The sequence below is a fragment of the Falco punctatus genome, assembly GCF_963210335.1.
Source record: "Falco punctatus genome assembly, chromosome: 14".
NCBI classification, from domain to species: Eukaryota; Metazoa; Chordata; class Aves; order Falconiformes; family Falconidae; genus Falco; species Falco punctatus.
This window is the reverse complement of record NC_137594.1, coordinates 19,892,573-19,905,252: the sequence shown is the minus strand read 5'-3', so window position 1 is coordinate 19,905,252 and position 12,680 is coordinate 19,892,573. Positions and strand designations below refer to the sequence as shown.

Below are 12,680 nucleotides of genomic sequence, written 5' to 3'. Positions count from 1 at the left end.
TCCTAATCAAATCCCATTTTCCCCTGGAGGTCCTTAATGAAATTATTTATACACAGATTGATATCTTTGTGTTATAGATCAGTTGTTAATTTCTATAGCTTTTTGGTTTTGGTTCCAAGTGTTTAATTTGAGTGTGCCTTTGCCTGTCTTGGCCTATATTGTAGAATGTTCTTTTGGTTAGGAGTTGGAAAAAGCCCAACTCTGGGCTCTCACTGCATCTGTGGTGCTCTGCTCCTGCTCTGTGCTTCATCTCGCCTCACTGAACTATTGAGGCAGCTGAGCAAACAGAGGTCTGCTTTGAGATATTTTGCAAGTAGAGAAATAGGCCAAGCCTGTTGCACAAATTATTATTTTAAAGCCTTAAAGTCAGCTCAGGTTGGCATGCAGTTGTCCTTGTTGGAATATTGCTGTGTTTCCTTGCCCTGAAAAAGTTGGTAGGAGCAGAAGTGGTACACTGGGGAAGGTCTGCATCTTTTGTCCAATTCCGTTTTGTTCAGTGGCGAGTATTGCATTTGTACAGGAGAAACCAAAGTTCACAGAGGCAAGAGTCTTAATCACACAGGAATACAGATCAACATTACAACTGCATTTTAACCTTAGTCTTCTGATGCCTATGCTGAAGGCTGCATGCTAAGTTATTTTGCCTTCCAGAGGAAACATTCTTAGACATGGAATTTTGAATAAATAGAAGAGGCAATTCAATACTTACTCATAAAATTCAGCTGCAGGAGTGAGCTTGTACTTTGAGTATTTGGTACCATTGCCAAGCACTGATGCGTTGAAGAGTTTGGGATCTGTACAGTTTGGACTGTTCCAACTGTTGTCGCAGTTTGTCCAGGGGAGCTCAAATGTGAATGATGAAAATAGATAATACAGAGACCAAGCTATGATAACGTTGTAGTAGAAACCCACGTAAAGAGCTATGAGTATCACTGCATAGCCTACACCTAAGGACAAAGGAAAACTAGATTACACATTGAGTTTTACATGTAACAGCATAGGCAAACATCATAGTTAAAGTAGTTAAACTCAGCCATACGTGGTTGAAAATCATTTTAGATCTTCACACCAATAAAAGGAATTTTTCACATTACATACACACATGTAAACACCGTATCACTGACCTTAAAACAAAAAGTTACATTAATGGTTTTGGAAAATAACTGGCTTTTAGCCAACCCATTTGTTTGCCAGAAAAATAAATTAAGCAGTGCAGTGTCAAAATTTTCTCTTGTACAACTCCGTTGCTGATTTGCTTCCAATGCAGAAGATTGCAAGCCCATGTTAGGAGTGAAACTCACTTCATCTTCATAATGTCAGAGTCCTTGGCAACTTTTCTTGGAAAAGTAAAGCTTGAGACTTAAGTGAAGTTTCCCTGTGCCTCACATTCCCACCCTGAGCTAGTTTGGAACAGATGCTGATCCCTCTCCTGTTTCTTTCTCATTGTTACTCTCCAGATTGGCTTCCGTCAGTGTGTAAGTAGGTCCAAAACATGCATGAAACAGTCTGTGCTGTTCCACTGAGGGGCTCCCAGTGGTTCTTGGGCATGCCAGTAAATCTTGGTGAATATCAAGCTTGGGGCTAAGCCATGTGTGGACATTCAAACCATTTTGTTATCTCCTCAGGATTACAGAATTCCCACTCTAAACGTTTTCTTTTGACTTTCAACTTTTGACTTTCTACATTTGACTTTTGTATTTTTCTGTACTGTGAAGTGTGCCTGGAGGGTCCCTTTCATGAGAGAGCCCCAGAGAGTGCATGTCCTCCTCATGAAAACAGACATTTTCCAATGGTTTCGGGGGGAAGCTTTGGTACTAATGTCAGAGCAGAATGAAAACTTGTTGCCAGAATTTTTCGGGAAGCTGGCTTTACCTTGGTTCATATCTTTCTTCCTTTACTATGTGCACAGCATTGCTCTCTGAATCCTACCCCAATGTTGTATGTGTTACATACAACATGTAGAGACTACAGCTGATTTATGACTATCATTGCTGTACTGTCACAGCACCTGTTTTTTGAACACACTGCACTGGAAGCCTAGAAGTTGGGGATTATTAGGCTTTCATATTTCTTGGTAAAGCAAAGAAGCAGCACACACTTTGAGTATTAATCCTTGGTTTAAAATTTGCATAAGGAGCAGATGCTGACTGGGAAGGAGTTGGCAGTTCAAAGACTGTTGAATATACCAAAGTTACTCTTTGCTCTTCAGGAGACTTTTAATACATTGACCAGTTTTCCATCCCTAACATCAGAGAAAAGATTGTGAAAGTAAAGTTGAAACTGTATTTTGAAATTCCTTGATGCTTAGGTGAATCCAGTACATTAACACTCAATCTCTAGCGATACGTTATGATTCATAGAATGGAGCAAAGGGTTAAATCACCCAAGGGAGTAGTTCTTAAATGTTAATGTGAATGTTGAAATACTAACTATGAATAATAGAAGTTGCACTGAAATTGGATGACTTCTGTTTAAAAAAAGTTCGTGAAATTCTTCCAATTCAGGAGGACAATGACAGAACTGTAATATCAAGATTAAAAAATACTGGATCAAATGTATCTTAATTGTCACTTCTGAAATCATAAGAATGTTCAGGAATGAATTTGCTCTCCTGTTTTTAGGTCTAGCTTTTCTTGAAAGTAATGCTGCACTACACATTATGCACTCTAAAACAGACTGTGGAAAATGCAGAGATGAAAACAGACTGTGTTGCAAAGGTTAGAGGGTATATTTTTAATTGCATGCATTATGAGAGCATCTCATTAGGAGCGGTGTCCTTAGAGTTCATAGCAATAATATAGCTAAAAATAGTACTATAGTGCTGTTCATTTAGAGAAACTGTTATAAATGTGTAGACTGTATACTTTCCACTTGAGTGAGAGATTTGAGTTATTCCAGAAACAACTCAAAAGCATTAGCAGTAAAATGTGTTTGTTTGTTACTAGAACATTTGGTCAAAGCTTTAAAAGTACTCAGTTTATACTAGTGCTGAGGTGCAAATATAACTCAATGCTTATTACTTTTTGAGAATCAAATAACTTATGCTGTTCTATATCCTAGCAATAAGAACACTTAAAAATCAACAGTAATGTATGTTTAGTCCACCTTGAAAATGTCAGCTTAAAAACACAGCTGGAATGTCAACAAGACTATACATGAAATAAATTCTATTTTCCTTTCTCATCATCTTTTCAATCCTGAAGTCAACAGATAGAGTACCTCTGAGCACAGTGGTATTTAGCTTAAACACTTTGAGATCCTTAAGGTCTAATTTTTGCAGTTAGCTGTTCAAAATCCTTGTTGTCATCCAAAGGTATTAACTGATACTGGGAGGAATTTTGATTGAGCAAGGGTCTCCAGGTTGCCTGGTGCTGGCATGAATTTTGTCTCCTGTGAAGGGTTTATAGAAGGGCTAGGTAGATCTATATGAATTAATCTTAAAATTTTGGGGCACATATTTTATTAGCTCAATTATTTCTTTTTTTATTAGATCTCTAATTTTGCTGTGAGTTTTGCATTTGATAAGAAAAAAACTCTGCAGTTTTCCTATTCTGCAGCACTAGACTCCTTGAAGAGGAAAGCTTTATTTTGAGGAAGAAGACTAACATTTACTCAGCGTAACCTATATCCAAGCACCGGATTTGCCAAGTTTGGATTGCTATTGTTAAGCTTCTCAGCTTTTATCAGTCACAGGATGAACATGATCTGAATTTTAAGGTTCTAAGATCAGCTGAGCTTCACTGGTTTCATTTTGGATAGCTCCATGTGTGAAAGGCTTTTACATAAGATGCTAGATACAGTCTGGTATAGATGCAAGGGAACATAGAACTTTTTCTGGTAAGCAATGCTTAAGAAAATTCATGAGACTCCTTAACAAATACTTGTTTCATGTACAGAAAGCATATGGCTTCTTTCACCCATGGAGATCCCTTTATCTCCACGCCAAACACCCTGATCAGTATCCAGACACCTAACTGTGGCTATTTCTTCCTTGCAGAATGATGGCAACTCACTGCACGAGTCAACACTCCCCAGTCTTTTATTCAGTGATGCTGGATAGTTAACCCTAGTAGAAAACACTTAATAATAGTAATAGTGGTAATAATAATAGTGATGATGATGTTCAGGTTTTAGTAAGTACTTTTCATTGCTAGATTTGAAAACCACTTTACAAAGTCTATCAGAATCATTGGTCCCATTTCATAGGCAGGAAAACTGAGGTACAGTCACAGATAACTCATGTGATATTACAATTTGCGTGGCTGAACTACAGTCCTCACAACTCCATTTTAGTCTTCTATCCACCGTGGTATGCTGACTTCTGCAGAGAAAGAGCCACACAATGGACTGAACGGAGTCAGCAGTTATCTTAGTCACTGGGGGAGCTGGGGCTGAATTGACCTGGATGGGTTTTGGTTATTTCCAAGTGTTTGCATTGCCAACCCCACCCTCCACCTAGACATACCCAGTTCCTCCCACTCCCCAATATTCAGGGGAAAGGGATGACAGAGCTGACTGCTACTGCTCATTGCTTTCTGCTGCACTCTTCAGCAATCACCCTGAAGATGATTTCTGGGGCTTTTCCCATTTTGTGCTCCACCTGTGGTAACAAAAAGACTTCTGACTTCAAGGGCTGGGGAAAGGTCAGCAAATACCATGCTGGCAGTGGAAAGACCAGAGACCTTTACTTTGTGATCGCAAGTGTGTGGCACCCTGACAGTGCTATTCAAGTGAGCAGAGGGACACTTACCTTTGAAAACTGGACAGATTTTCCACACAGTGGCAGCCCCTTCTCGGTTATACTGTCCCAGTGCTAATTCCATATAGAACAGGGGCATTCCAGCAATGATTAAGAAGAGGATATATGGAATAAGAAAAGCACCTAGAAAGAGAATAATTAGACATCATAGTTTGTGTTATGGTTACATTTTGCTTTCTCTATTGCTTACTTTTACTGGCTAAAGACAAAGTCACTGCCTTGGGAAGTAGAAAGAAAATATCAGGAAAGAAGAACCCACATTCTCTTGTCCCTTTCCTGTATTTTTTAAGGTCTCGGAGACAGAACCCCTGAAAAAAGCTGTAGACCATGCTTCCTATTTCCTTGTTTCCCTTGCGCTTCTTGCCTTCAAGTTTAAGGAAATGTGTCCGTGAAAATTAATCCCTAACTGAAGAAGAAACGATGCCAAACACACTTGCAGACCTAAAAGGGATTATGAAAAGTTTTGTTAATTTTTTTTTAGTGTAGTACATTCAAAAGGGAACATGGAGGCCAGCAGCAGAGGGAAAACAATGTCGTAAGAGTTCCTGTAAATACAGTTTAAATCATACTGTATAAGGTGTCTGCAGGAACCTCTGGCTTGAAAATTAATCACTACTGGTCAGTCATATGGAATTTAGGCTTCCATAGCATATTTTGGTTTTTACTATAATAAATTTCCTTATTTTTATGAAATGTGTTAGACAGCACACCCCTTTCCAGCTTAGTGATATTCTTTGCCATTCCTGTGGAGCAGGTGCTGGGTTTTACTGCTGGGCCCAAGCACAGCATCTCTACATCGCAGCAGGACAGTGCCAGGGCTGCTGGCACCTTCCTGCAATTTGTAACGTAACTTAGTTGAGGATTCACTTGGGTGTTCATACCACAGAAACTGTCACCTGTGGAAAAATCCTGATGTGTCAGTGCTACTATGATAAAAAGTATTACCAAGTCAAACACAAAAGGATCTTCTAATGTAGAAACTATCTGAAAATTTCTTAGTTATTTTATATGATCCAGGTCACAGAAAGAAGACTCCCCCAGCACATGGCTACATATACTATAAAGAATTAGACTTGATGCCATGTTTAATAATTGGATAACCTGTCAGTCCTCTGCTTTGTGGTACGTGTAAAGTGTAGCTTTTATTTTATTGTATAGCTTGCTTGGTCCAGAACAGTTCAATTAATGCAAAATTTGTATAAAAAGAATTATTAGATTGTTTTGATAAATAAGGAGCTGGCAGAGTAACTATATATCCTGAATTACTAACTGCTGTCTTTAGGAGTTAATATGAAAAAGAAACTACATTGTAAAAAACATAGGTAAATTGTTCAGCAAAAAAACAAAGCAAAACAACAAAAGCCCAACAGCAGCAGCTATTTCTCCCAATAGCAAGTAGGAACTTTTGCAAACCATTAAAAACTTGCGTTGCTTCTAAATATATAAACTTACAGAAGGTATGTGTAGTCTGTAAAAGTACTAAAGCATGACACTATCTATCTAAAACATGTCAGTAAGCAGCATGAATTGCGTATTTTAAAAGTACTTCTGAAACTACTGTCACACCTTTAAAAGTGAATAGTTGTTGCTCCTTTACCTTTCATGTTTGCTTTACACAGGTATTACTAGTGTAAGCTGCCTAGCATGATGATTCAGAGAGGGAGTTTTGAGAATAAGAATGGCAAACCAAACTCTGTTCTTTTAGTTATACCACAAATCTACTTCTAAAAGTAACATACTGTTACATAATAAGAGCATTTGAAAGTTTTAACTCTTGCGATGAAACAGAGACAAGGTATATAACAGAAAGAATAGCTTAAAGCTTTGAGAATGTATCCTAAAAGCTGAAATATATTGGTTGTATCACTTTGGGGGCAAGTGTCATCTTATTCATGATGTTTATATGCAACCTCTGAATGCAACTACAGTGCCAGTGATACATGTTTTAATAATATTTCAGTGGTGTTCATGAGCTGCTTTCTACGATTGTCATGTTGAGCTGTCATATGTTTGAGTATTGTAGAGAAAAAAATACTTGTACTCAACAAATCCTTGATACACTGAAGTTCGGAGCTCCGTTAAATGTTGAAACATACTCATCTAAGTCAATCTAGGATACTACATATTGCTTTCACTATATCTAGTATCTAGAAAAATTATTTTAGGTGCTTTTACTGTCAGGGTTCTTGTAAGTGACAGCCTTTGAAGTGCCATCCTTGCCTTGCTTCGATAGTATTACAGTGTGTGGAGCTGACTCACAAACCAAGCTTATATTTGGGATGTATGGCGTCTGCACAGAGTACTGTTCGAATAAATTTAATTTCAAGAGACTGGGGAAAAAAATGATGCCACAAACTGAATAGGGAAATCTGTGTTTGCGAAAGTTATCCTGGAGATGTGTAGTGGACATACATATTAAATGCTAGTTTAAAATACGTGGTTTTAAAGTATGACTAATACAATGACGAACTGTGAAGTGTACTGTACTTAGGCATACTTGCTTAAGCATCATCTACTTGGCGGCGAGTCATTTAAAGGAGGTTTCTTTCTTTTTTTTCTTCCCCCGCCCTGCCCCCGCAAGGGATTAATAAAGTGTGGTGTAATTTTCAACAAAGAGCAGTTACACAGGGTTCCATAGCTGGGTTACTTTTCAGGTAACTAAATGATTGAAGTATTTTGAAATTGAGATAAATATCAAAGTAAGGGTGCTTAGTCACATTAAGTTGACTTAATGTTTTGGAGACTTCTGGAAACTTTTTGTTTAACAGCTTCTGATTAAGTAAAAAATACCAGAAAGTCAGGTATTTTGTAAATGTCTTGATATTTACTCTTCTCTTCCTAGCTATATCCAGAATCAAACTTCATGGTGTTCACTGAACCCTTTCTAAGATCATGGGCCCTTCAAAGGAAAATAATGATGGTCAAAGTATCATTCAAATTGCTGCAGACTAGAATGGTACACAATTCGTAGACAGCATATGTGACCAGTTTCACTCTGTGATTGTACACTGGCTCCATCATAGGACTGGTTTGTGTGCAGTATCTTACGAACAAGAGGTGTTGTTTGGAAGGAGACTTCACACTGTCCTGCAAGTGTGAGCTGCCTGTGGGTCAGGGAGGAGGCAAACCGGCATCCTGGTGGGCCTCATGCTTTGGGTCCACTGGTATGAATGCAAGCATCATGCCAGACTTCTCTGAAGGAGCAGCCTCGCTCTTAATGCCTGCCTGGTCTATGAAGTCAAAACGTTAGGAAGAGTGACACAGTGCCAGCTGTGTCACTCCAGCCTGTGCCACCAGCCACAGAAAGTGCTGTGCTTTAATTGCACAAATACAAGAGGCCAGTCAGATCTGTACAGCCCAGACAGCTGAACATTTCGGGAGCACGCACTTTGGCTAACGCTTCAGCCAGACTTGCCAAGGTCTACCTACCTCGGAGAGCTGAGGGAATGCAGTCTGTGGGATTGCTGCATTGTCAGTAACATACTGATAGCACTCGAGAGGATTCCACTCCCCCACTGTGTGATGGGATGGGGTTGAGCACACAGCTGCATCACATAAGGCAGTACTGGTTTCAGCAATCCCTAATGGCTCCTAATTTCCCTTTAGAGCTAAAAATCTGAAGTAATTAACATCTGTGGTACAGCCCTGGCATAAGAGCCGTACTTGACTTGCTACTGAGTCACGTGCAGCTCAAAAGCCACGGGTTGGCCTTGGACTATTGTGAATTGCTGCATCTCTCTGTTAGCAGATTTCATGAGATCTATATACATTACTTAAGGTACCAGTGTATACATGGAGTTAAGACAGCTTTGTGTCTTTTGCAAAACTAGATTAGGTCAAGCCCTCAGCATCTACAAGAACCATCTGTGTGAAACTACAGTGGAAACTTACTTTAGAAAAATGAAACACTATTACATTTAATTAATGAAGAACAAAATGCAAGCGACTATTTGCATTCCCGTGTTCAGTGCCAAAACAACTTCTTAATTTTCGTGTAACAGAATCCATGCAAAGAGTATCTCCTCCCTGTGTTCTTCAGCATCCACAGCATCCTGGGGGGCGGGAAGCAAAGAGAGATACAGCTCTAAATACTCCTCTCAATCCTATTAGGTCGTCTCATCTTGCTTTTAAATACCAGAAAGAAAGAAGCATTAATTTACTAATGACTGAAAAAAGATCATTTAAACAGCTGCTGTTATCCTGAAAGGATTTGTTGACGCATACACAAGAAGCAGGCCAGGACAGGGGGTAACTGAAACAACTTTGAACTATTTGTGCTCGTTAGCCTTCTGCATTTGTTACCATGGTTATTCTAGTCAAAATGTTAACTGGCAGGGATGTCTGCTAAAACAAGAATCTTTGAGCAAATATTGCAGTATATTTTCAGGTAGGACTGTTTCCAGTATTTGTGCAGGAAAAGAGTCTAAAAGCAAAGATCTCCCAATTGGTGAATTGAATTAAAGCTAATCTCTCTATCTGATAACAACACTGCTTTTTTTTTTTTTTCATCCTGAATAAACAGTACCTCAAACTATATCAGCAAACAGTTGATAGAATGCAGTAAGTTCGTTCAGACAATGAGGAAAATGGGTGGAAACTAATCTGTGCAGAGTTTTGTGAATGAAAAAGGAAGTCCCCGATGCAGAGACCGTGAAATCTAGATTGTACAGGATCACCACAGGTAGAAAAACTAGGTAACAGGCAAGGCAAGCATTTCTTAGTACGTGAATGTTAGTTCTGGCTCTTCAGCCTACTAGCCACCAGCTGGCTTGCACAGCCACTGAGGACACCTCTGAAGGAGGTGAGTTTGAGCCTACTGCTGACCCCTGCGAAGAAGGGATGGAAGGGTCAACCTTTACTGACCTGAGGTTAAAAGCAATAAGGGTTTGCATGGTACAGCAAAGAGAAGTCTGAGATAGAAAGGAGCATGATATAACCTCAGTGTCAAAGCCAAGATGATGATTTTAACAGCAGCTGTATGATGATGTTGAGCCCAGCCAGCGATAGATTATAGTGGTCAAAAATAACATTTTTCTGCAAAACAGATTGCATGACATACTATAAAAACTTCAGCAGCACTTTGTGCATATAAAATCCTCCAAGTATGCAATAAAATCTTCTAAGTATGCAACCTTTTTCATGGAAAGTATTTTTGAATCATAAACCAAATGGAGCTATACCATGGTTTCTTTTGAAGCCCTTTTATTTAGCGATTCCCTCTAACAAACTGTTGCTAGATTTGAACCTATTTATATTTCTAATCTCAATTTGGGCTCGGAGCTTTCAGTTTTTCCAGAATTCCAATTTTAATAGTGTTCCTTTCACTCAAAAGGAAGTGAAAACAAATAGTTTCCAGAAATGGTTCAATGCTGTTCATGGGCTGATGCCAGCTGAAGCTTGCATTTTTTGTCTTGAGCTGTTAACCTGCTAGCGCCTTGAAATCACTTAAGTGCAGTGAATTTATAAGCTGGTCACTGGGTTGTAACAGAAAAGGTTACTCAAGCCCTTCTTTGCAAACCCAATCATCTCTTTGGCTTTTTGTTACAAGAGTAATGAGCTAAAGAACCCATTAGTAGCTATTTTGAACAGATTAATGAGAGTTAAATGTACCCAGCCACTCAGAGCAGCATGATTCATTCATAAATAACACCCAAGTCATTGGCTAAGGTCCTATTTACATAAATTAATGAAATGATCACATTTACAACAGTGTGTAGTTTAAAGATAATCAGAGGAACATACAAGAACAGAATCCTGGCCTGTGTTGCCTGATAGGAAATAAAGCAGTAAAGAAAGAGACATGGTGGGTTTGAGAGATCAAATCAGGTTGGTCCAAGGTGTGGCAGTGGGAGCTCTGGAGCCTTGTGGCAGGCTTCTGCTGCTGACCTTTGCTGCAGACCTTCACAATACTCATTGCTGCCAGCTTAGGAAATGAAGCCATTACAATCTTCTGCCAGGAGTGTGACCATAGAAAGTAAAAAAATCTGCTTTACAAGGTTGCAGTAATAGCTTTTGGTTTTACATTGTGCCTCCTTATAGCAGAGGTACTATTGGAGCTGGCCCTTTTGTTTCTAAATAAATGAACTGGCATCAAGGTGAGTTTTGAGAATAGTTTGGTAGAGTAAATAACCTGGAGATTGTAACAATGTGAAAGTCTAGCTACTAACCTTCCTGCCCAAATCCATCTTGTTGATTTTATGCCTTTTTCCAACTACCTGGCTGGTTTAAACAAGGAATGAGAGAGGAAGTGAGCTGGCATGTGGAGCCAGCTTGTAGACTTTCTGCTATGTGGTTTATGAAATCCCTATTACTACTGTTCAATAAGACAGGGGGTTTTGAGTGGTAGTATCCTTTCCTGGAACAGCTAACACTGTTGGGGACAAAACAGAAAACTTTCTAATTCATAAGCTGCTCAGAAGGTGCTGGTCAGGGGAAGTGAGTAGTACTTGACTGCTGGGTCAGCATGCATATGCCTAGCTGGAGAACACTGCTGCTTCACAACAGACATGACTGGAAGCTTAGAGATGATAAATTAAGAGGAAAAAATATTATCCTATCATTTTATTAATAGGAGTGTTCTATTCGTGTTTTTTCCCCAACCTTGCAATTATTAGGGGTGACACAGGGATATATTCACCTGCAATTGCATATAAACAAAACCACCCATGGAAGGTGTAGGCTGTACTTGAGATGCGCAAAATGAAGTGTCTGTCAAAATGTACCCTGATTTATTGGTGGGAGAACATCTATGGCTAAAAATATTTTTGAATGAAGACATCAGAAACTATTTGCTGTGAGCTTGTGGATCAAGATAAGCAGGTTTTGCTGGAATCCAGCACTGGAAAATCCATAATAAGCTAACCTCATGTGATAAGTTTTCCTTGAAATGTGTGTACTGAAAACCTGTTTTCTGTGAGGTGCAGAATATAGTCATGAATATGAAAGGAAATACTACTTCATCACCTTTAGCTGTCTCTTAAATGTAGGGAACTCCTTGGTTGGTGCCAGGGAGATTCGGGGAACTACAGTTTTACTTCAGTTCAGGTACAGACTGTTAGTCATAGTTTTCTCTCCCTTCTTAGAAAACTTTTGTGTTCATATGTGTTTGTTTTGTCTTAGTTGTAAAGTAAAATTAATGTTTTCCAAATTCATGGATCCATCTGATTTTGATGCCAGAATGGTTTGTTAGATACTTTGATCTAACTTCCTAACATAAACCAGTTTCAGACAGAAGAACATACAATCCTGACTTGAAGATATCAGGCAGATGCATTGCTTCTTTTTTTTGTGTGGCTTGTTTCATAGTTTAACAACTTTGGTGTTAAAAAAAAATTTAAAAAAGTCATTATTTCTGATTTTAATATATCTGACTTTTGATTGTGGCAGTGCTTTCCCTGATAAATTAAAATGCCCTGCAATACTTTCTGTTCTCCTCCTGTGAAGATGCTTAAGTGCTGCAATCAAGTGTTGCAGCCTTCTTTTTATAATCTGAAGAGACTGAGTGAACTAAAATGATGAATTACAGTGTAATAATGATTCCTGCTTTTCTGTCTAAAATTCCCACCTTACAGGTGTTTCTTGGTGTAGCAGGTTTGTGTACTGGCAGGTTGAAGAGTTATATGAAACATTTTTTGTACCCACATTAAGTTATGGTACCTACTTTGTGAGCTGTGTGTTTGATGCTTCAGGAATGCCAAGTTTATATCCCTGAGATGTTCCTCCACCTTGCTAGAAAACAGGCTGGAATGAATCCTCTGGATTTCAGCCCCTTGCTTACGCAGTTTTTGTCCTTGCTTTGGTCTTTCTACTCTTTCTAACACTCTCAGGATTGCCCTTGTGGGAGCTGCTCACTGTCCTGTGCACGCTGTACAGGGTATAAACATGGGGAGACTCACCTCCTAGTTGTGCCGCCTGCATTGTG

General features: G+C 39.1%; 1 protein-coding gene and 1 long non-coding RNA gene across 5 annotated transcripts in view; one reads left to right on the top strand and one right to left on the bottom strand.

Moving 5' to 3' along the window:
- LOC308053506 overlaps positions 1-12,680 on the top strand; it is a 193,996-nt gene that overhangs the window by 87,827 nt on the left and 93,489 nt on the right. The gene's annotated exons all lie outside the window — the stretch shown is intronic.
- Positions 1-12,680, bottom strand: part of SLC6A2 (solute carrier family 6 member 2) — a 98,602-nt gene that overhangs the window by 51,655 nt on the left and 34,267 nt on the right. For all 4 annotated transcript variants that reach the window (XM_080364759.1, XM_080364760.1, XM_080364757.1 and 1 more), the window contains 2 exons: positions 4,751-4,882; positions 710-947 (listed from right to left, as the gene is read on the bottom strand). In XM_080364759.1, coding sequence (XP_080220885.1) covers positions 710-947; positions 4,751-4,882 — 370 coding nt within the window. The remainder of the gene's footprint in view (positions 1-709; positions 948-4,750; positions 4,883-12,680) is intronic.